This window comes from Aotus nancymaae, unplaced genomic scaffold (genome assembly GCF_030222135.1).
Source record: "Aotus nancymaae isolate 86718 unplaced genomic scaffold, 86718_ANA_hifiasm-v0.15.2.pri h1tg000010l, whole genome shotgun sequence".
NCBI classification, from domain to species: domain Eukaryota; kingdom Metazoa; phylum Chordata; class Mammalia; order Primates; family Aotidae; genus Aotus; species Aotus nancymaae.
Window position 1 is genome coordinate 34,144,474 of NW_026988421.1, and position 24,928 is coordinate 34,169,401.

Below are 24,928 nucleotides of genomic sequence, written 5' to 3' on the forward strand. Positions count from 1 at the left end.
TGTGGGACCTGCCAAGCTGGAAGGAGAGGGGATATGGGACGGGTCTTAGGGGAAGTGAGCCAGAGATGGGGCAACCAGCCGGCCATGTCGGAACAGCAGGCAGACATGGCGGAAGACCCACCTGCTTCCGAGAAGGAGAGACAGCCTGACAGCTGTCACAAGTGTCAGAAAACTGCTCAAATTACGTAGACTCTGCTCTAGAGACTGAAATCGAGGCCATGGTTTATTTTCTTCTATGACGGTGTGAAATGTACGTAATAAAGTAGGAAACAAAAGCAAAGAAAAACCATGAGCACTCCAGCGACTCAGCTGATAGCACTTTCATTCATCCTACTTCTGCCTGGCTTGTGTTCCATCTTCCTTGTCCACCTGCGTGAATCTGCTAGTTCATGCAAGCCTGGTGTGGTGAGTGGCTTGCTGCACACATTTCTAATGCTCCTTTGGCCCAAGCCATATGGAGCCCCCAGCTTTGCCACTGGGTGACAGGAAAGCACAAATGCATTGTCATTGTTTTTAAAAGCAGTAAAGATATATCCCCAATTTTGTCTCTTCAAATATTCAGTTGAAACTAGTAGTTTTGAACAAAGGACGCTGAATTAATCAGTTCAAATTGTCTAACATATTAAAATTATTATTACAGAACAGCAGGGCTCTGTTGCTCCCGGAGGGAAATCACAGCCACCTGGAACCAAAACCAACTGAATTCTGTTTCCGTTTTCCCCGTGCAGTGGCCTGTGGCGGTTTCATTACAAAGCTGAACGGAACCATCACCAGCCCCGGGTGGCCGAAGGAGTATCCCACAAACAAAAACTGCGTCTGGCAGGTGGTGGCCCCTGCTCAGTACCGGATCTCCCTTCAGTTTGAAGTGTTTGAACTGGAAGGCAATGACGTATGTCTCTGTGCTCTAATTGACTGGGGACTGTGTTGAGGGGTGACTTGGAGCTGGAAGCCAGTGAGGGGCTGGGAGGGCAGGGAGATGGCTCGTGTTGGAACTGGAGCTTTGGACAGTCACAGGACCTGTGCTGCACTGAGAAGCATCTGGGGAAATGTTTTCTCCAGCAGTTTCGGCAGCAACGCCCTCTGCAGATAGAGCACCTCTAGCCCTCTCGTTGCCGATACATCCAAGGAGGATCAGGTCAAGAGTGGAGGAGGCAGGTGTTGAGGGTGGAAGGTGTCAGGACTGGGCTGTGAATCTAGGGGCTGGTGTGCAGCTGAGGCGAGTAGAGGCAGTGAGGATCAGCTGGGGGCAAGGACGCTACAGACAGCCCGTTTGCTCTCTCGGGCAGTGGTCGTGGATGACCAAGTCAGTTGAGGTCCGGGCAGCACCCTACAGCTGGAGCGCTAGTCAGGTATGCCTACGTCTGCACCTTAGGCTGGAGGGACACCCTGGGGCACACAAGCCATTCCTGAGACTCCCCTCCCCACCCCAGCTGAGTTGGGGATCTCACCTTGAGACTTGTACTGGTGTAGCTGTCACCTGAGAGTCAGGCCTTTGGGATAATGGAAGAGGACCTCAGTGCCAATCACCCCAATGCATGGAGGCCGTGGTGCCAATGAGGGTATCACCTCAAAGTGAATATGGTGCAGAAAAAATAATCCTTGAAAGCAATCAATAAGACCCCTTAACAGTGAAGTTCTTTTTGAGGAAAATCATTGCTACAGCAGGAAACGTGAATTCTAGTCCTAGCTCCACCACTGCTGAACTGTGTGACTTCAGACAAATGTCCTTCCCCCTCGAGCTTGTTTCCCTGCCTGAAAATGTAATGGAGTCAGATTCTGTTGGTGGTTTGCAGACTTTTCCTCCTTCTCTTCCTTTTGCTTCTCCCTCCTCCTCTTCTCCTTCTAGAAGTGGGGCCCTTTCTCCAAGTAAATTTCACGTGGAAGCCTAATATACAAAATAAATCAAAGCAAGGCTACAGTTATGGGGATGCAGGTTTGGGAGCCCTGTGCTCTTGTGCCAGGCGGTGGCACCTCCACAGAGCCTCAGCAGGAAAGCGGGGGATCCCCCGTGCCCTCTGGAGCTCATTCAAATGACCAACATAGCAAGAGACCCCCCCACACATGGCAGGGTGCGGTGCTCAGGAAGCAGGTGCAGCTGTGCACTGGGTGTCTGGGGTGGGGACAGGGACTCTGGGTGGCTCCCCATCATGCTCCCTTGCAGGTCTGTAAGTATGACTTTGTGGAGGTGCGCAGTGGCCTGTCCCCCGATGCCAAGCTGCACGGCAAGTTCTGTGGTTCGGAGACACCCGAGGTCATTACGTCGCAGAGCAACAACATGCGCGTGGAGTTCAAGTCCGATAACACGGTCTCCAAGCGCGGCTTCAGGGCCCACTTCTTCTCAGGTATGCGGGGGCGGAGGTGAGGCTGAGGCAATGCAGGTGAGACGGCTTTGCAGACTCCAGGCTCTGGGGTCCCTGGCCCCCTCCTTGCTCTCTCTGCCTGCTCCTGCTTCCCTCCAGGTTTGGAGGAGGCATGCCTGGATCCAGGGCTTTTAAAATATATCTATTGGTGACTGTGTTAGTTCCTAGGGCTGCCATAATACATTACCACAGACTGGTTGGTTTAACACAACAAAATCTTATTCTTACAGTTCTGGGGGCCAGAATTCCAAATTCTAGGTGTCTGCAGGGCCACGATCCCTCGGAAGGTTCTAGGGCAGAAGCCCTCCCTGCCTCTTCCTGGTCTGTGGTGGCTCCCCGCCGTCCTTCACATTCCTTGCCTGTAGCTATGTCATCCTAATCTCCGTCTCCATCTTCACCTGCCCTCTCTTCATCTCTGGGTCTCTGTGTGCCCTCCTTTTCTTATAAGGACTCCAGTCATTGGATTTAGGGTTGATCCTAAATTCAAGATGACTTCACCTCAAAATTTGTAACTGATTCTCCTGCAGAGACCCGATTTCCAGGTAGGATCACGTTCTGAGGTTCCACGTTGTATTAGTCTGTTTTCACGGCACACCTGAGACTGGGTAATTTATAAAGAAAAAGAGGTTTAATGGACTCACAGTTTCACGTGGCTGGAGAGGCCTCACAATCATGGCGGAAGGCAAAGGCACATCTTACGTGGAGAACGAGAGCCAAGTGAAAGGGGAAACCCCTTATAAAATCATCAGATCTTGTGAGACTTACTACCACGAGGTCGATATGGGGGAAACCACCCCCGTGATTCAATTATCTCCCACCGGGTCCCTCCCACAACACGTGGAAATTATAGAAGCTACAATTCAAGATGAGATTTGGGTGGGGACACAGTCAAACCATATCACACATGAATAGGAATTTTGGGAAGACACTACCAAAACCACTACAGCAGCACAATGGACCCTGCTTCTCAAATGGAAGGCGATGAACCCTCAGGGCTGGCACGGCAGCTGTAGAAACAGCCCATTCTCCTTAGCGTGGCATCTGATGCTGGACACTGGGTTGGCCCACCTGTCCTGCCAGCCACATTCCCTCTGCAGGTGCCCTGTGCTCTGATCACTAATTATCCCTGCACTGTTCCCCCACACCATCACCCTCTACTCCTAAACCCCATCCCATTCTCTCTTCATATCCACTGCCTGTGGCGTTCCATCTCCCTAGAACATCCTTCCTCCTTCCCTCTTTAGGAAACTCCTACTTCAACCTGAAGACCCACGATGTCACTCTCTGTAAGATTCTCTGGCTTCATCTTATTCCTCTATCTTAGTCCATTTTGTGCTGCTATCACAGATTACCACGGACTAGGTAATTTAGAGTGAACAGAAATGTATTTGGCTCATGGGTCTCGAGGCTGGGAAGTCCAAAATCAAGCAGGAGCATCTGGCAAGTGCCTTCTTGCTGTGTCATAACAAGGTGAAAGGCATCTCATAGGTGGGAAACAGAGGTGAGGGGGCCAAACTCATCCTTGATCAGGACTCCACTCCTGTGATAATGAGCCCTCATGACCTAATCATGTTTAAGGGCCCTATCTCTCAACACTGTTGCATTGGGGATGAAGTTTATAAGACATGAACTTTGGGGGAACTTTCAAACCATAGCAGCCTCTTAGCATATTGATTGTTCTTTCATCAATGTCCCCATAGCACTCTCTCCCTCCCTTCCATTAGATCTCTTGTCACTGGGGCCAGCTCCATGGGGCTGTGGCCTGTGCAATAGCACAGAGCCTGCACGCAGAAGCGCCCACACTGCTTTAAGGTTCTGTTGTCATCATCTTGAAATTCATAACAGTGTTTGAACAAAGTTCTTCTTGCACTGAGCCTTGCAAATTGTGTACCAGGCCCTGCATGTCACATCATATTAGAATGTGAACTGTTTACAGCAGGAACCGTATTTTGGTTATCTTTATATCTTAGGGCTTAGCATAGAAATGACCCAATTATTTGTTGATTTTATAGATACCCAGAGTTCTGTCTCCATAGGGTTTTGTTTTGTTTGGCACTCTCTCATTGAGAAAGTCATGTTTTTTGTTCTGAGTGTCTGCTGTGGGTGCAGTACACTACTAGGCTCAGAGATGTTGCCAGGGAAGTGCCCCCAGCCCTGGACAAGCTTCCATGCCAGTTAGGGGGGCCAGGGATACACATCCTGCTAAGTCCCAACCTGGAGTACTATGGGGTAGGGGGTGCAACAAGGGCTGATGTTTGGAGAAGAGAAACCCATGGTTGCCTGGAACAGTGGGTGAGGCCTTTTTGCAGGATTTGGGGTGGTTTGAGTCAGGTTTTAAGGGATGGGAAGACATGGAGGTGGAGATAGGATGATTATAGAGAAAGCAATCAGGGTCCCTTGTAGGGGCGGCAGTGTGATCACAGGTTAAGGTCTCAACGGAGCACAGAGCCAGAGATGAGATGGGCGTGCACGGAGCCCTGACCCATGCTGGGAAGCCAACGGCATGAGATGGGCCAAGTTGGGCAAGGTCAGGGACACACAGGGACCCTGGCCAGGTCATGAGGGACCCTGAACACTGGGCTGAAGAGTAGGGACCTGATGAAACAGGAAGGGTGGCTGTTTGCAGGTTCCTGAGCAGGGGAAGCCTAGTCTTGTCACCTGACCAAGCCACGCCAGTCAGTGTGGAGCTGGGAGGGCCCGGCGGCTGGAGGACCGGGGCAGCAGGGCCAGCAGGAGCCACCTCAGAGGAGGATGCAGCAGAGCCTCACAGGCAGGGTGGCTCCACATTTGCTGTAGAGAACCAGAGTACAGGGGAGAGGGCCAGAGCAGGGGTGAGGACCTGTGAGTCACCTGCGGAAGGACTCGGAGGAAGGAAGGGAGAGAGGTGGGTCACTTCTGGGATGCTGGGTGGCTTCATCTCTTCTGCATTCGTAAAGGGTCCTGCAAGGGTTCATAGTTGTCCTGATGACATAAGCAGGTGAAATAGTGTTCAAGGAGACATTAATCATGGTGAACAAGAGGGTGTAGAGAGGGGAGGAAGACAGGACTGACCCCTACAGTCATTCCAGTGATGGCAGAGAAGCAGGGGAGGGAGGCTGATCTTTGGTAAAGGCAGGAACAAGTTGGCTTAGGACAGGGTGGCTTACAAGAACCACAGGTTTAACAAAGGCCAGCACTTGAGTTCTCACATAGTAATTATACAGCTAACACTGTGGGTTGGATGCTGTTCTCATTAATTCACCCCTCCCAACAACCCTGTGAAATGAGGATACCATTACTGTCTCCATTTCACAGGCGAGGCAACTGAGGCACAGAGGGCAGGAACAGCGCATGGCCACAAAAACTGAAAGTGGTGGGGTAGGGCTGGGCCTCCACTGTGTGTCCCCGGCACTTAGCTGCTCCACGTGCAGGGGGCGCTGTGGAGTCGCAGCACGTGGATCCAGGCCTCGGGGTCAGCCACAGAGGATGCTTACTCATGGAGTGACCTTGGGCACATTAGCCATTCCCAGTCTCAGTTTCCTTACTTGTAAAGACCAGCAGATAGACAGCTCCCTCTAAGGCTGGGTGAGAATTAACTTAGATAATGCATAGAGTGCCTGGAGCCGTGCCCATTCCACAGTAGACTCTCAGTAAGTGGGGGTTACTGTTATTATTGTTACTATTGTGAGGAATACTAGCCTGACCTTCAGGGAGCTGCTTGTTCTGAGCAGGGAGCAGGGGCAGAGAACATACAGAAAGTGCTTGGAGAATTCAACACATACCAGGGCCAAGTGCTTGGAAAATTCAAGTACATACACAAGAAATAGAGGTGAAGATGCTTCCCGCTTCACTCCCCCAGCAAGGGAACAATCAGAGGGGGAAGGGGAGCAATTAGAGAGGCATCCAGGTGGAGGACGCTTTTTTTTTTTTTTTAGATGGCGTTTCGCTCTTATTGCCCAGGCTGGAGTACAGTGGTGTGATCTAGGCTCTCCTCCCAGGTTCAAGCAATTCTCCTGCCTCAGCCTCCCGAGTAGCTGGTACAACAGGCATGTGCCACCATGCCTGGCTAATTTTTTGTATTTTTAGTAGAGATGAGGTTTCACCATGTTAGCCAGGATGGTCTCGATCTTCTGACCTTGTGATCTGCCCACCTCGACCTCCCAAAGTGCTGGGGTTACAGGCGTGAGCCACCGGGTCCGGGGAGACTGCTTTTAAGTGGGATTCTGAGCCCTGAGAGACGTTGGCAAGTCGGTGGTTCCTCTTAGAAGAGTTCATTGATCTCCCCAGACAAGGACGAGTGTGCCAAGGACAACGGCGGGTGTCAGCATGAGTGCGTCAACACCTTTGGGAGCTACCTGTGCAGGTGCAGGAACGGCTACCGGCTCCACGAGAACGGGCATGACTGCAAAGAGGGTGAGGCTGGACCTCCGGTTGTTGGGGCACAGGCTGCCTTTGCCACACCCCGTGCCCCCGTGTACATGTGCATGAGTGAGGGGTGGGGTGAGGAGCCCTTCCACCTTCTGAGCTGAGCCCAGCCACTGCTGTCCTTGCAGGAGAGTTTTCCGCAAGGTAGCTCGCTCCTTCAGGAGGTGCCTACCTGGGGGCCCAGGTGCTCCAAGCTGAGTTATTTTGCAAATGATTAAGCCTGCAGGCTCTGGAATCCGGCTGCCTGGGTCTAAGTCCTGGCTGCCGTACCCTAGCTGTGTGACCTTGGGCAAACTATTTAACCTCTCTGAGCCTCAGTTTTTTTCTTTGGCTAAAAGGGTTTAAACCTATTTCCTTCTTAAAGTTTTGGTGAGGATCAAAAGAATGCCTAGAAAGTATTTCAGACTGTCTGATGCATATTATGCCCTCAAATGTCAATAAACATCAGCCATTTATGTCTTTGTCATATATTAATTACCACATGCAGGTCTCATAGGGCAATAGGATTTGGGAAAAGCTTTGCTCTGTTCTCCATTCACTTTGGGGAATTCTTCAGGGCCAGGTGGCCTTTAATGTCCACTCATTCTGGAAAAAGGCTTCCTTCTGTTTTTACCCTGCCCAGGGAAGGGAATTTGAGCATTTGTGATAAACACACAGGCTTCCAGGCCTTGGCCTCAGCCACGGAGGCCTGCAGAGGAGGTCAAGGGAAGGGAAAGATATGGAAGACACATGCCCCGATCTCTGGAATCTACAGTCTGGAGTTGGGAGAGTTGGTTGGGTGCTGCAGAGTCTGGTCAGAAGCTGCCTAGAATGTTAAAGGAGAAGCTGACATGTCTTCAGGAAGAGGTGGCCACCCTCCAAGCCCACCCTGGGGCATGGTCACAGGTGGTGGTGGGGCTGCATGGGAGGCCAGTGGAAGAATCAAACTGGGAAGGAACAGTCAAGGCCCTGTGAGGTGAGCCCAGGCCAGGATCAGGCTTGCCTCCTGCAGTGTGGGAGAGGACAGGAGGGTCATCAACTCTCTTAAGTCCCACTTCTGCATGGTGGCTGCCTTTGTGTGGGTCGACCCCAAGGGCAGGGAGTGTGAGAGCAAATGTCCCAGGAGCCGAGCCACTGCCCCTGTGGGCGCCTGCTCTCTGCGTGGCTGCAGAACAGATGTAGCACTGAGCAGAGGCAAATCTCTTTGGAGCATCCTCGAAGCTGCTTCCTCCCCTCTCTCCCCCTGCCCTCCTCACCTGCTTCTCCAGCTTCTTCAGCGTGGAGCCTCCATGTTTGCGATACAGTCTGCCATGCTTTCTAAGCAGTGGTAGCACTGGCTGTAAAGCCAGGCAGACCCGGTTCGAGTCCCAGCTCCGCTTCCTATTGGCAACGCACTGACCCTCTCCAAACCCATTTTCTTATTTGGAAAGTGAGAAGGACTAAAGGAGAGGATGCATGAAAAATGCTGACCACGGTGCTCAATACAGAAAGAGAAACGCCAGCTATTGGCCAGGATGCCAGGCATCCAACAAGTTGTGGGACCAGTCTTGGCAAACAGCACTGTAACCAGGACAAGCTTGGTAGACTCCAAATAAAGCCACTTAAAAAAACTAAAAGACGCTTACAGATGGTTAGTGCAGTGATGAAGGAGACCTTTGTTAGCCAAGATGCGTTGAGCACTCACCATGGGTTGGCACGCCCTAAACCTTTCCCATGCATTCTCATTTAGTCACATATCGCCCCCACTAGGGTACCACCCTTTTACAAATAAAGTTATTGAAGCTTACATAAGAGCCCCAAGTCGCACAGATTGTCACTCGTGGAACCAGGACTTGGGCCAAGGTCCACCTGACCCCACTGCCAGTGCTTTTAACATAGTTGCAAGGATAACTGCAATGTGGCTAGGAATAGAAAGACAGCCTGGCTCCCAAGCCACAGCCAGGAAGGCAGAAAAGCCAGTGCAAGGAAACCTGCACATCCCCGAGCCAGGAGACTTGCGAGTCAGGATGCTCCGCCTCCCCCATTTGATAAGGGACCCTGAGACAATTATGAGGGGAGGAGACCCTCCTAGAATGTCTCTCATGCTGCCCATGGTGAATGACTTCTCTGTCTGTATGTGTCCCCCGCCACCCCCAGCTGGTTGTGCACACAAGATCAGCAGTGCAGAGGGGACCCTGGCGAGCCCCAACTGGCCTGACAAATACCCCAGCCGGAGGGAGTGCACCTGGAACATCTCTTCGACTGCAGGCCACAGGGTGAAACTCGTGAGTCATTTTTGTAGTTTATTGAAAATGTAGACTTGGGTATCAGATGTGGGTTTGAGACTCCGCTCTGTCACTTTCCTGCTCTTTAACCTCAGGGAGGATACTCAACATGTCCAGGTCTCAGTTTCATTATCTGGAAAACATGGATACTAATGAAGCCTACTTCATCGGGCTATTGTGCAGATTCAGAGACAATGCACAAAAGCTCTATAGATCACACCTGGGCACAGCGGGACCAGCAGGGGGCGGCATCCACCACCCACATCTGCAGTGCCGTTTCAGATTAACTTGTTTCCAGTTTTAATTTTTTACAAGACAATACAGTCTCATGATTTAAAAAATGAATCAGTACAGGAGGTTGGAAATAGAAATCAAAAGACCCCAGAGCTGTCATTCCCACTCTAGAAATGACCATGCTAAACACATTCTTGTGGATCCTTCCAGAAATTTTCTGAGCACAATCATGACTGTCAATACACAGGGAAATACATATGTTTTTATTACTCAAATTCCTCTAATAAAATCCTATTCGTCTTTTTTCCACAACTTACTTTTTTTTCCCATTAGTAATAGGAGACTAAATTCTTTATGCAAATTCCCTCTTGAATCAATTTTTTTTTTTTTTTAGTAGTCGTCTCGCTCTGTTGCCAGGCTGGAATGCAGTGACACAGTCTTGGCTCACTGCAACCTCTGCCTCCTGGGTTCAAGCAATTCTCCTGCCTCAGCCTCCTCAGTAGCTGCAATTACAGGCGGCTGCCACCACACCCAGCTAATTTTTATATTTTTAGTAGAGACGGGATTTCACCATGTTGGCCAGGATGGTCTCAATCTCCTGACCTCGTGATCCACCCGCCTGGGCCTCCCAAAGTGCTGGGATTACAGGTGTGAGCCACCACACTCAGATAAATTTTAAAAATTTTCCCCAAGCCTTTATTTAAAGTATTTTTCACATATATGGCGTGTGGTGTGTATACCAAGCTCAGTTATTTCAAAGGAGAGTTGAACCTCCTAGGAGTCTCATTTCTCAGCCTCCAGGGACTCCCACATTTTGGAGAATAAAGAAACCCTTTTGCCAGTTGGAGAATGTATTGTACTTCCGGCAGACAGACATTTTTTTAAATGGGGTTTTCTGACTGTAGAGGAGAGTAGGATTAGCCCTCTGAACTGTGGACAGATAAGTTAGGGACAGTGAAGGAGAACGGAGAGGGGGAAGTCATGATCAATGGACTAGGGCAAAGGGACTTGCAGGATGTTTATTGGCGAGAGCCATGAGTTAGAAGCAGAAGAGGCGAATGGGCCCCCAAGGCGTCGAGGGGTGAAGACACGGCCTCTAACCACAGAGTGCTCACATGCTGGGGAAACTGCCGCTGTGCTAAGAGCAGCTGTCCAGGGTCAGCGTTGAATCTGGGTGAGGATGCGCTGGAGAGCGCCTTAGGGAAAGGCACTGCTTCTCCAAGACCGCCATCTGCTGGGAAATGTTCGCAATGGCAACGTAGAGCCCCGGGGACCGCGGGGGAGGCGCCCTCTGGCGTTGGGAGCGCGCAAACGCACACGGGAAGCGTTTGCCTGAGGCTCGTACACAAACGTGGTAGTTTCCAAAAGGCGTTTTCTTGGGAAATGGTTGGTGGATATATTGATTGCGCTCTTTTTGCTACCATAGAATGTGAGTTGAATATTTCTCAAGGAAGCTGGTGGTGTTCACTGCATGGGGATGGTGACAGGGCGCCCCATGGACCTCCAGGGAGCTCCCTCCCTGTTGGCCTAAGGCTCCCTCCCACTGCATGGCCGTCCTGGTGCCACTGCTCCCCTGCCCCGTGTCTCTACCCACCACCCTGGCCCCAGTGCTCCCTATCTCACAGGCGGGAGAGCTCTGCCCAAGTGCGGTAGTGTGTCAGAGTCATTCTTCTGAAAGCCTGCATTGCCGTGGTGGTCCTGTGTCCCCCTCCCAACCTCCATCTCTGCACTGCCAGGCTGGCCCTGCTCTTTTGAATTGTGACCCCCTGACTAATGTCCTGTCTCCCTGCTCTGTCATTTGGTCCAAGTCTTCATCTAGCACCGTCCCCGCTCACCTTACCCCATCTCCCTTGATGCTGGGGCTGCCGTCAGTCGGCCACCTACCCACCACCTGAGAAGCCTGCATTCAGGGCTGAAAAGCCTGGAATGGTGGGGCTCGCCTGGCCAGTGCTAGGGGACAGTCCTTAGGGGGAACAGGGAGAAGTGAGGCAGGATAACCTGGTGATGGATAGCAGTGGGGGCTGGAGAAGGCTGGCTGGGGTCAAATTCAGTTTCATCTGTCTCCTGCTGTGTGAGCTTGGGCAGGCCAGCCAGCTTCTCTAAGACTCACTTTCCCCTTCTGCATGTTGGAAATAATAGCTCTTCCTTCACAGCATCACCAGAAGAAAGTGAGAAAATGCCCGTAAATGCTTGGCATGGAATAAACAGTGTCAGCCACCATGAGGATGCTGCCTGGAGCAGCGTGCACCTCATACAACCTCACCTGTGTCATTGGTATGAAGCATCGTGCAGCAGAGTGCACAGATCAACAGCAGCGTCTCTGACGTCAGAGCGCCAGATCATGGCCCAACTCTGCCAGTGTGTGACCTTGGGCAAGTCATCTGACAGCTCTGAGTCTCCATTTCCTCATCTGTAAAGTGATTAGACACATCACAGTGTTGTAAAGATTAAATGAGGCCGTACTTGTAAAGCATTTAAAACAGCTGCTGACACAGAATGGGCACTCAGCCCTTGCTGGCTCTTAGCCCTAAGTGAGAGAAAAGCTGTGTGATGGGATGGAAGGAAGACAGATTTGGGCTGTGGAAAGCCTAGCTCTGTCACTTAATAGCTGTCAAAATGTCAAGCATTTAAACTATCTGAACCCCTACTCTCTCATCTGCAGTGTGGTCATCGTAGCAATAGCTCATGTAACTACCTCATAGGGCCACTTGCTGGACCAAAAGCAAGGAGGAAGTTGAGAGCCTCTCTACAGATGTCCCCAAGCATCATCATGGCCACACACCCCCGGGCACAGCCAGCCGGAGGTCTGCATGCGCTCCCTCGCCCCTTCCTCTCCCAGAACTGGAGAGGAGACCCCCACCCCGGCTGAACGCCAGGCCCCGGCCTTACTTTCTGCTCTTCTGTCCCCAGACCTTTAATGAGTTTGAGATCGAGCAGCACGAAGAATGTGCCTATGACCACCTGGAAATGTACGACGGGCCCAACATCCTGGCCCCCATCCTGGGCCGTTTCTGCGGCAGCAAGAAACCGGATCCCTTGGTGGCTTCGGGCAGTAGTCTGTTTCTCAGGTTTTATTCGGATGCCTCGGTGCAGAGGAAAGGCTTCCAGGCAGTACACAGCACAGGTACCTGGGGTGGGACGCTGCCTTCCAGCTGATGAGCACTTGGACAGGAGACAGAGAGATGGTGAAGGCAGGACAAGGACTGCCTTTAATTCTGACCGGGGAAGAGTGAGGGGAGGAAGGTGTGTGATAAAATGTCCTATTAAAATGAAGCATCACGCCTATAATCCCAGCACCTTGGGAGGCCAAGTCAGGCGGATCAACTGAGGTCAGGAGCTCGAGACCAGCCTGGACAACATGGTGAAACCCTGTCTCTACTACAAATACAAAATTAGCTGGGTATGGTGGTGGGTGCCTGTAATTCCAGCTACTTAGAAGGCTGAGGCAGGAGAATTGCTTGAACCATGGAGGCAGAGATTGCAGTGAGCTGAGATCACGCCACTGCACTCCACCCTGGATGACAGAGTGAGACTCTATCTCTAAAAAAATAATAATAATAAAATGAAGCATCAGCAACCATAGGGAAAAGAGCTGTTTTCTTTCAATGTCTTTAATTGACGCAATTTGAAATGGACGACCCTTCGTTAGTGCCCCATTTGTTTCCTTCCTCCTTTTCTTCCTGTCTTCCTCTCTTTTAAAAATGTATTTTGGCTGGTCACACTGGCTCACACCTATAATCCTAGAAATTTGGGAGGCTGAGTGGGGAAGATTGCTTGAGCCCAGGAGTTCAAGACCTGCTAGGACAAGATGATGAGACTCCATCTCTATAAAATAAAAACTAGACAATATGGCGAGGCGTGGTGGTCCCAGCTGCCCGGGAGGCTGAAGCAGGAGAATCGTTGGAGTCCAGGAATTCACAGCTGCAGTGAGTTCTGATCACACCACTGCGCTACAGCCCGGGTATTTTGCTGCTCTGTAAAGTCCAAAAGTTGTGTAACGGAGTGGTGAAGGCAGCCCTTTATCCCTCTAAGGACCAGTTCTGGAAGGTAAAAATGTTTCTGTTCCCCAAGATTTTTTCCTCCACTCAAAATGTAAATAGCGCTATTGGGTCCTTTGGTGGGCAGTGTATGTGCTTATAACTTACCTACTTCGTTAAGTAGAAGAATGTCAGTCAGAGATTTGGCTCTGCTCTTTAGCCATTCAAATGTTACCACCTGGGACTAGTGCCCATGGAAGCCAATCTGACCCTTTGATCCTGATGTACAATTGTGTCCTTTGTCAGAGCCGGTTGCCACCCAAAGCCCACTCTGCTTCTGTAATGCTGAGTCTGAGATCACGATCATGGGACCCTGTGATCCTTTTAACAGTCCCTATCCCCATTTTTTTTTTTTCAGTACCAGAACATATAAATCAGGTCAAACAATGCAGTAGCCAGCATCCGAAGGCAGTTCAGCCTGGCTCTGCACACCAGAAAACACTGCATGGTTTGTGGAACCCTCTCAAACTCCCTGAGAAGTTCGAGCCTCCCCCAGGGAAGTTTAAAAGCTGTTAACTAGTGATTTCGCCCTCTCATCCCTGCAGATAGAGACCAGGAAGAACATAGGTGCTCCAGGGTCCCAGCAGGAAACGGGGGCACATTCAGAGGCATTATTGGAGGAGAAGTTAATGAAGGGACATGTTACAAGGGGGTGGCAGGGACTGGGACACTGCAGGACAGTGAAGCCACCAGAGCTAGGAGCTGCAAGGCTAGGAACTGCAACCCCAGGCCCAGGATGAGAGGAGGGAGAGTTCCTGGAAACTGGAGACAGAGAGGGATGCAGAGACCCTCCAGCTGCAGCTGTGGCCCAAGTGGAAGAAAAGCTGTGACAATCAGGGGACTAAATGCCCTGACCTCTCTCCTCCCTCCCTCCCTCTCATCTGCTGGTGCTCCCCACGGGTGAACCTGCAGCAGAGGCTACAGGGGTCATCGATGCAGGCCAGGGGTCTGTTCCCAGGGCCCAGGCACGTGGGGAGGGTTGAGGGGTCTGGTGGGATGGATGGGGGGTGTCCTATCCTGCTCTGTGCTCATTTTATGACCACCTAGCTCTCAGGAATTTGAAATTTCCCAAAGACGGGTTAGACTTGGAAGACATTCTAAACCAGAGCCAACACAGGACTAAGAAAGGGCAGTCAGACAGGACTGGGGCCAGGCGGGGTGTGGAGCTCCAGCGGGGCCTGGGAGAGTTAGGAGCCAGGTGGCCCAGGATCTACAGAATCTACAACAGCGTTTGCCTGGGCCCCTCGGGGGCATGGAGCACACTGGGGAGGGGAGGAGTTGTGCAGGGATTTGCCTCCAGAATTTCTGGTGCTTGCTCATCTAGACCAGTCTTATCTATCTTTTTTATTTTATTTATTTATTTACTTTTTTTTTTTTTGAGATGGAGTTTTACTCTGTGGCCCAGGCTGGAGTGCAGTGGCACAATCTCAATTCACTGCAAACTCCACCTCCCAGGTTCAAGCGATTCTCCTGCCTCAGCCTCCCGAGCAGCTGGAATTACAGGCGCCCGCCACCCACCCAGCTCATTTTGTCTTTTTAGTAGAGACAGTTTCACCACGTTGGTCAGGCTGGTCGCAAACTCCTGACCTCAAGTGATCCACCCACCTCGGCCTCCCAAAGTGCTGGGATTACAGGCGTGAGCCACCGTGCCCGGCCAATGTCCATTGTATTTTACATGGACTCGCGTGTCCAAGACACAAGGTACTATATATAGGACCAAGGCCAAGCAGAGTTACTGTCCTCGTATGATAAAAAACCCAGAAACAAAGCCTACAGAATACAAGCCCAGAGTCAGAGGTGCAGCTCACCTGTGACACCCACAGGGACCTCAAAGTTGGCCTACAGTCCATGCTCTCAGCTGCAAGAACCAGTCAAGTACAATCTGAGGTTTCCAGGGTTGAGCGCTCACCCGCGGTTCTGATGTGCTTTTATCGCCCTCTGTTGGCAGAAATGACAAATTACAGTCAGTCAGTCAGACGAGTGTGAACCCTTCTCAGAGGCCTCCAGCACTTTAGGAAATAAAGTGGCAAATAGACCCACCCACACCCCAGCGACCAGTCAGGCGGACCATCCAATGGCTCCATGCCTCCATAACTGGAAAAAGCAAAAAGCAGCCAGCTCTTTTCAATGGCATGCTCACGTATTCTCAAGCTGGGAACAGACGTATAAGGGCCACTTTTTTTTTTTAAACCTTGGCTTGTAAGGGCCACTTTTTTTGTTGTTGTTGTTGTTTGAGACAGAGTTTCTGTCTTGTTGCCTGGAGTGCAATGGCACAATTTTGGCTCACCTCAACCTCCACCTCCTGGGTTCAAGTGATTCTCCTGTCTCAGCCTCCCAAGTAACTGGGATTACAGGTGCCCGCCACCACACCCGACTAATTTTGTATTTTTAGTAGAGACAGGGTTTCTCCATGTTGATCAGGCTGTTCTCGAACTCCTGACCTCAGGTGATCTGCTTGCCTCGGCCTCCCAAAGTGCTGGGATTACAGGTGTGAGCCACAGTGTTGTAAGGGCCACTTTGCATCTATGAGGGAGCCCTGACCTGGGGGAGCCAGGGACTTCTGTGTACCCCTCCATCAAATAGGGTGATGAGACTACCCGGCCTCACCTGCCAGGCACGCACCAGGCTCCGTAGGGAAAGCCGAGTGGATGCAGGTGGGAGGCACGAGGGTGTCCTGTGCTGAGGGGACATCTCACTTCTCTCTGCTCCAGAGTGCGGGGGCAGGCTGAAAGCCGAAGTGCAGACCAACGAGCTCTATTCCCATGCCCAGTTTGGGGACAACAACTACCCGAGCCAGGCCCACTGCGACTGGGTGATCGTGGCGGAGGATGGCTACGGCGTGGAGCTCACATTCCGGACCTTTGAGGTTGAGGAGGAGGCCGACTGCGGCTACGACTACATGGAAGCCTACGACGGCTACGACAGCTCAGCACCCAGGCTCGGCCGCTTCTGTGGCTCTGGGGTAAGTCCCAGAGACGCTGGGGCCGGGGCAGAGTGTGACGATTCACAGCCTGAGTTGTGGAGTCAGACACAGCCGGGTTTCCAGCCTGGAAACCCCCGCCACTTAGGAGCAATGGCCAGGAGGCTCGTTCTGTGGGAGCGGAGTGGGGAGCGGGAGAACTGTCAGAGAGGAGGTCAGGAGGCAGCCAGGGACCAGTCCTTGAAGGCCCCTTACTGAGGCCAGCCACAGACGAGCATTTTTCCTTTTGGGACTTTCTCCCTGTTTTTACAAAGGCTTTCCCTCTCCCCTGCTTTTTTTTTTAAGACAGTCTCGCTCTGTCACCCAGGCTGTATCTCGGCTCACTGCAACCTCTGCCTCCTGAGTTCATGCAATTCTCCTGCCTCAGCCTCCCAAGTAGCTGGGATTATAGGTGTGCACCACCATGCCCAGACAATTTTTGTATTTTCAGTAGAGACGGGGTTTGACCATGTTGGCCAGGGTGGTCTCGAACTCCTGACCTCAAGTGATCCACCTGCCTCGGCCTCCCCAAGTGCTGGGAGTACAGGCATGAGCCACCATGGCTGGCCTCTCCCCTCCATTTTTATTTGGCCTTCAGGCTTTAAAAATATTTAATTATGGGCCAGGCATGGTGGCTCCCAGCACTTCGGGAGGCTGAGACAGGTGGATCACTTGAGGTCAGGAGTTCAAGACCAGCCTGGCCAACATGGTGAAACCCCGTCTCTACTAAAAATACAAAAATTAGTCGGGCGTGGTGGCATGTGCCTGTAATCCCAGCTACTTGGGAGGCTAAGGCAGGAGAATTGCTTGAACTTGGGAGGTGGAGGTTGCAGTGAGCGGAGATCACGCCATTGCACTCCAGCCTGGGTGACAAAGCAAAACTCTGTCTAAAAATATATATATATTTAATTATGTTTTTATATATTCCTAATATTCACATTTCTCTCCTCAAGCAAAACTAAATGCCTATGAAAATTACAAATCACTTACTCACTACACACACGATAGTTGTGCTCAGGTCATTATCAGTTTTCCCATTACTGTCTTTTTCAGTGGGCCTGTTGTGTTTGCTGTTTCTCAGCACCTGACGTAGGGCTTGGCATGTAGTTGGTGCTGGGTGGGAGTTTGTGCCCTGGCCAGTACAGTATCCTGGCCACTGCCTGGCTGCACCACACTGGACGCTGCCCATGCTGGGCCCCAGCCCTCTCCTTTCTGTTGCCTCCAGGCCTGGTCACTTAAGCTTCTTTGCTGTTGGCTGGACTGATATCACATCATTTTGGAGTCACCAGTGCTCCTTGTGCTAAACAGAAACTGAAATTGGCATTTATATTTGAGTAATTCCCTTCATCTTCTTTCAGCCTCTAAAAAAGGAAGAATGACAAAGTGGCACTTGACCAATGCACCACCTTTGATAAAGTCTTTCAAACTTTGGGGTCTGTGGAAAGGAACCCCTGGAAGGGTCCTGAGCAGTTAACTGTGGGGGAAGCCCACTTGGGCTCCAGTAGAACCTCGCAGGCAACAGCCTTGGAATGTGGTTCTATTCACAGATCACCTGGCAAAACCTTTCTGACACATATGGTGACTCCATCCCATTTTTTGTCCTTGGATGGGACAGAGGCCTGAACAATGGTCTTTGTTTCAGGTCTCCTGGGAGTCACATCACAATGATGACCCTGGAGCTCAGTGATTCATGGTGCATCACTTTATAATTAGAAGGACCTGAGCGTGGGTCCTGCCTACCTGTGAGAACTTGAGTCTCAGTTCCCTGAAGTGAAAGATGGGGCTAGTACCTGCCTTATAAGGTTGCTGTAAAGTTTACATAAGATCTGGAAGTTCCTAGAGCAGCACCTGACTGACCTGTGTACTTAATAAAGAATAGATTCGATATGAGCTATGCACCTGGGATCCTCTTTGGATGAGCAGGGCCCGCAAAATTCTCTGGAGCAGAATTTGCAATGCTTTTTTTTTTTTTTTTTTTTTTTTGGAAAGTAGCTTGTTTCGATGCCCTTCAGAGTCTCTGGTACCAGGGACGCATCCTGTGTGCTTGCATAAGATCTGGTCCCATCCTCCTCATTTTCAACTGTAATCACAGCTAAACTCCTTCTCGTTTTCCTTTCTCCTCTCCTCAGCCATTGGAAGAAATCTACTCCGCAGGAGATTCCCTGATGATTCGATTCCACACAGACGACACCATCAACAAGAAAGGCTTTCATGCCCGATACACCAGCACCAAGTTCCAGGATGCCCTGCACATGAAGAAATAATGCTGATGTTCTTGAAAGACAGGCATTGAGAATGTTTTGTTTTTGTTTTACAACAATAGCACCTTGAAAATCTACTCTAAAACAGTGTACAGTATTTTTCTCAAACAAACACTCAGAATCCAGTCTCGGAGGTATATATTTGAATGAAAGTACATGTAAGTTTGGCCAACAAGGTGGAGAGAAAATGTTCTTTTGATTCTGGCTGCAATGTTATCACTCATGAACTGTTAAAGAAAATTAGGGTTGAAGTCTCTGACCATTCAAGCTATGCTTGTACATACCCATTCTCCTTGTCTCTTGCTCCCATGTGGCAAAAGGCCAGCCTTGAGGTTGGTCATTCCTGTAATCTGGACTTGCTTGCAAAGGTGCCAGGCTGTCTTCTGTCTATGTTGGGCATAAGAGATGAAAGCTTGGCCATGACTAATGTGTGACTCACAGCTTTGGCTGGAATTGTTTTCTTTCTCTCTGCCAGGGACATGTCAACCAAGAAACCTGAATATATGGATGCCAGGACTTAAAAAGGCATCACACTGAGCAGTGTTCACAGAGGGAGTTTCGAGTATGAGAATCATTGTCACGAAGTTAGGAGACCACAAGCCATTTCTCCGAGTCGTTGGCTCTGCTTGTCCCTTTGGCTACCCCCATCCCTAATTACAGTGGGGGCTAAGGCATCCATTATGAATACAGCAGAACATTTGCTGGCAAGAGTCCTCTCTGCTGAGAAGACAATATTGTGGCTCGTCCTGATAGTTTTTCATTCATTGACTTTGAGAAGACTCCACCTGTGCTTGGAATTCCATGGGCTTCGAAGAACATTTCTTCTTTTAGCTTTGAAGGCACTTCCCTTGGCACACTGGGACTCTTTGACATCCAATTCAAACTGCATTTGCAAACTGTGCAAAGACATCTTACGAGTGACCAATTCAGGTCCCTCGTGGGGTGAACACTGCTAAAGACTCGTTAATTATAAGTTATGTAAAAATCATCGCCTTGTGGAATAAGTCAATCAGTGACTAGCTTTCCTGTAGCCAATCAGGTTAAAGAGTGCATTGGTAACATTGCTTAGGTTAACTAGTATTCAATCACCAACTTGCAATCAGAATTCACAACACTTGGCACTTGTTCTAGAGAAGTGTAGCAGATGTTTACATAATTGTAGCACCTCAAGGTATAATTTAAACAGTGAGGTAGTTTTGAATGGCATTTCATTAAGGCATCTATGGGCATTATGAGCTAAAAGCTGTGGTATGTTAGCTTTAAAAGAGTATTTATGTTGGAATAATTTTTAAATAATGTTTACATAACTATAAGTCCTGTTTGGTTGGTGTGGAACACAGGGCAGCACACGCGTGTTTTTGGTTAGAGCCAAGATCGCTCCCATGCACCAGAATTCCTTTGGAATGAATCAGCGTCATTTTAGACAAAGTATTTGTAAAAGGTAAAAGGTTATATTTTTTACAGATCAGAATATGCCACCAGAGGACTCTGTCTCATTAAAATGATTGCTGGGAGCAAAAACTAGAATGATACAAAGAAAAGTCAAAGAAATGCATGGGAATATTTTTTTCCTTAAAACAGAAAAAAATTAAAGTATTATTATTAATATATGTCTGTATATATGTATGTATGTAAAAGATCAGCTGTCAAAGCCTTAATCAATGCAGTGCAGAAAACGCCAGCCCCTGGCCTTCACGTTACTGTGGGTCCTGCAGGGTTGGCTCTCCATTTCCCGCCTCTCTTTTCACCAAGTTCTGTTTTGGCCTTTCTTGGCCCTGGACTGAGGTTCAGCCTACACTCTCATATTGTGCATATGGCAGACCCTGCCCGGCGTGCGCTTTGATGTGGCAAATGGAGCAGCTGACCTCCTGGCTCCGATCCCATCTGCCTGTTAGCGTAGATTCCATTTCTCTAATTTTTGTATGTTCTGAGGTTTTATTTGGTCTCATCTTGTCTATCAGAGTTGAAAATGGAACTGGGATACTTAAGATGGCTGTTAAGGTTCTTTGTCCAAGGAAATAAAAGTTTTGTAGTTTCAAGCTTTAGAAGTCTAAGCAAGATTAACCCATTTCATAGAAGAGTGGGAGGGAGTCAGAAACAGAGTCGGCGCTTCGCAGCAAGATGGCGAAACAATGATACTTCTTCTTATCTCTTTTGTACGAACATTTTCAAAAACACACAGCTTCAGTGATTGTCACCATATGGCCAATTTGCAACAATGGGACCTTTATGAAAAACCTTTATTTAGGCCTCCAGTGTGATGTATCTGCAGAAAAGACAAGCCCTGATTCAGCCGGGGCTAGCTGGGCCGCTTCTCTGGAAGCCCACACTTGTGAGGACTTGGGGATGACACAGGTTCTTGCAAAGAACCTCGAGGCTGGCTTCACAAGACAGAGTCCGTTCAGCAGAAAGAACCAGGCCTCTCTGCCTTGGTGCTTACAATTGCTCAGTGACAGGCCTGCAAACATCCCCAGAAGCAAACAGAGGTAGAAGATACCGCTGCAGCCTGCTTTGCGCTTTAATTGGGTGCCAAGCCTTGGGGATGACACTGAGCTGCAAGAATAGTTTCAGTTCAGAGAATTGTCTTAGGACAAACAGCCTGATGAAGAATTTGGGGGTCTGGGTTTCCAGGCTGGCTCAGTTCTGCTGTAACCTGGTCTAGCAAAAGCTAAACCTGGATTGCAGAGCAGGAAAAGTTCTGGAATCAACTTCAGCCAGTGGAATGTCTTCAATCAGAGAAAGAGAGGCTGTTCATTGATTCACTATTCCCTCTATTTTCCTCTAAGGTAAATATGTAGGGTAAATACCTCTAAGATGAAGTTTCCCCTCTATTTCTATTTTACAATTTCTCTCTAAAGCAAACTTATTCAACCCATGGCCCAGGTCAGTTTTGAATGTGGCCCGACACAAATTCGTTAACTTTTTTGAAATATTGTAAGTTTCTTTCTGTGATTTTTTTTTTTTTAAGTTCATCAGCTATCGTTAGTGTATTTTTTGACCCAAGACAATTCTTCTTCTTCCCATGTGGCCCAGGGGCACCACAAGATTGGACACTCCTGCTGTAAAGTTTCATATTACTCACAAATTGCTCAGCTGGTTTAAATAATTCATAAAATCTTGCTAACTAGCAAATCCACTTTGGGATTTTCTATTGATCGGGTCCCTTGGGTAACTTTCAGATTGGTACTGTTAGCATTCCATTTGTGAACGAATGTTCCCTTGGCTTCAGCAGATGTTTTTAAAGTTTCTTTTGTAGATTGAACTTCTGAACAACAATCCCAAATGCCTAAAAGTTTTCTTTTTAAAAAGGAAAACTGTTTAAAGTGTTATATGTAAACATATCAGTATTTTTAATTTTGTGTAACTTTACGTTTCATGAAATGATGTCAGTTTCAAAGAGAAAGTGGAGAGCACCTAACATATGTCTCTACCTAGAAAGGATGGTTTCATTAAAGAATGTGGATTTATTGATGTGTCTTGGGTTTGTATTGCTAATTCAAACCAAATGGGTCCTCGTGGTGATAATTTTCTCCAATATCACAAGAGAAATACTTGAGAGAGAATACTAAAAGGGGGCCCTTCTCTACAGCCTTCCACTTTCTGGTGAATACCCACGTGCCTAGTTCCAGAACAGAGTTCACTTATGGACCCAGAAAGTCACGAGCAAAGCTAAAGATGGCTTTCAAGTTAGTTCCCTTTCTTACACCAAAACAAGCTGAAAATCTGAAAACCTAATTGTTGTGAAGATGTCTGCTGCTGAAACCATCCAGATGTGGGAGACATCTTCCAGTTGCCCCTCAGCTCCCATCGCCACCCTCCTCTATCTGGACACGTGTCTAAGGACATCTGACACCCGAAACTAAAGGTCATGGCTCCCAGTAGGTGAACCCCCCAGCTGTGGGCCCTGGAAATCCCTCTTTCCACTTGCCACTTCAGGTTTAGGGGTGGTAATGACACCCTACTTGTCTAACCCTGGGGCTGCACTTCCCCTAAGGGGGACATTTATAGGTAGTCATTTTAATAAATCCTTTTCAAATGTAGTAAATTGAGTTTACATTACTTGTCTCCTGCAAAGATCCTGACTGATACAGGGTCATTTCTAACACAAAGACAGGAACTCCATCTGATAAAGGACACCCTCTTCAGGTTGATTAGATGAAGAGGCTTTGGGGTATGTTTAGAGTTTTGTGGGTTATATTACAGAAGAGTAACTATACAACTGTGTTTTTAGAAGCACTCAGATTGTTCTCAATGCAAAATCCTTTAACATATGCAGTTGTTTTGTGTTATACATAGTCTGAAGATTTTATGACTTTTCTGCCTATTGGCAGTCATCAATTACATAGAGATGATAGATGATTGATAGATGACAAATAGATGATATAGGTAGATGGATAGGTGATAGGGAAAGAGAGAGAGAGAAGAAAGAGAGAGAAAAAGAAACAAAAGAAGGAAGGAAGGAAAGAAGGAAGGACGGAAAAAAGAAAGCTATAAATCTTCAGCAACGTTTATCTTCTAGACCTAACAAGAAGTTCCAGTGGTGCCAGGGTATGAATGCTGGTATATCAGTCAGCACAGGCTAGCTTGTGCTGCAACAACAACTATCCCCCAAATCTCAGGGGCTTTACAAAAGAAAGAGTTATTTCTTGTCTACACTACATGTTCATTTCTGGTCATCTGAAAACTCTTCCATATCATCTTCAGTCAGGACCAGGCTGATGGAGCAGCAGCATCAGAACATTGCTGGGTTTTGTAATACAGGGAAAAAAAGTGTGACAAATGACACACTGGCTCTTAAAACTGCCTGGAAGTGACATATTCCTTCTACTCATTTCATTGACCACAGCAAGTCACATGGCTATCCTTAACTTCATGACAAGAATAAGGCAAACTAGCAACATTGGTAGGCAGAAGTAATGACTCTCACATGTAACATTTGTAGATAGGAAAATGACTATAAGTTGTTTTTTTGTTCTAAAATTTCACTTTATCCCCACCTTATTACTAATATTTTAGATAAAGATTTCTGAAAATTAGAAAGAGGCCACTGCAACAATGTTTGTATACCCACAAAATTCATATACTGAAATCCCAGTCCCCCATGTAATAGTATTGGGGGGTGGGGTATACAGTCTAAGAACAGATTAGAACACCAGCTGTCACCCCTGACTGCTCGTTAGCACGCCCTGGGGATGCCCCTGCCCAACTCTGATCAATTAACTCGGCGTCTCTGGGGGCAGGGCCCAGTCATCAAGAGTTTTTATAACCATCCCCCCTGACCACCACTTAGGCGATTCAGGTGTGCAACCAGGATGGAAAACCCACCTGATTAAAGGCAATCTGGTCTCCACTGTACCACTAAACTGCTCTTGTTAAGGTCATGAGCAACCCCCCTACTGGGAATCAGAAGGCTCCTCTGACCTCTTCAGAGGCTACCGCTCAGCAGCAGCTAATACAATTAACCAACATCCACTCCCCTTCTTGAATCAAATTTCTTTCCTGTGACCCCCAAACTTCTCTGACTTTCCTGCCTCACTCAACTCTCCATGCTGGCAACACCACTTCTTCCAGGCTGTTAAATGTCTGTGAACCCCTGGGCTCTGTCCTGGCCCTCTGCCCTGTCTACCTGCTCATCCACAGGCCGGCCTCTCCCAAACGGACATCTTCAGCACAGACTCCCTTTATCCAATTGCCTACTTGGCACCTCCACTCGGAAAGCCCCTAGGCTACCCAGGTGTAAGCGTAATCTGTTTCTCCAGTATTACCTGCCTGAGCCAATAGTGTCTCCATTTTTGTTAGTCAAGCCCCAAACCCAGGAGTTGGCTCTATTCTTCTCTTTCCCTCGTCTTCTCTCCCCTCCCCTGCCCCATATTTTTTTCATCATCAGATCCCACTGGCTCCACCTCTGCAGTAAGTCACATACTCATTCACTGCTCTCATCCTACAGCAGCCACCTTCATCGCTCACCTGGACTTCACTCGCCAGCCACCACCTGCTTCCACTCTCCCCTGTAATCCTTGCTCCACAGAGAAGCCCCAGCAATCTTGGTCACCAGCAATTAGATTATGCGTCTCTCCCACTGAAAAACCCTTGGGAAAGGCTTTAAGGATGAAAATCTTACCATGCCCTCCCATGGCACATCAAAAGGGCTCAAACTCACTCCGTCCTTAGCCCCTTCTGGGGTCACTCCCTGGTTTACGTTGCTCCAGCCAACCGGCCTCCTTCCGGTTCTGCGAGTGCACCAAGCTTTCAGAGGTTACCATTTGCCGTGGCTGCTGCCTGGGACTCTGCTTCCTCAACCCTTCACGTGTCTGCCCGCTTCTCATCTTTCATGCACAGCTTCAGTACCATCTCCCAGAGTCATCTAAAGCAATGCTCTCCTCTGTCACTTGAGTCGCTCTCTCTTTACACTCCTGTTTGCTCCTCTCAC

General features: G+C 49.0%; 1 protein-coding gene across 1 annotated transcript in view; it reads left to right on the top strand.

Moving 5' to 3' along the window:
* Positions 1-19,195, top strand: part of TLL2 (tolloid like 2) — a 146,011-nt gene extending 126,816 nt beyond the window's left edge. The window contains exons 15-21 of the mRNA XM_012439602.2: positions 729-889; positions 2,162-2,342; positions 6,627-6,752; positions 8,880-9,007; positions 12,152-12,365; positions 15,990-16,240; positions 18,367-19,195. Of these exons, the coding sequence (XP_012295025.2) occupies positions 729-889; positions 2,162-2,342; positions 6,627-6,752; positions 8,880-9,007; positions 12,152-12,365; positions 15,990-16,240; positions 18,367-18,501 (1,196 nt within the window). The 3' untranslated portion in view covers positions 18,502-19,195. The remainder of the gene's footprint in view (positions 1-728; positions 890-2,161; positions 2,343-6,626; positions 6,753-8,879; positions 9,008-12,151; positions 12,366-15,989; positions 16,241-18,366) is intronic.
* The last annotated feature ends 5,733 nt before the right edge of the window (positions 19,196-24,928 follow it).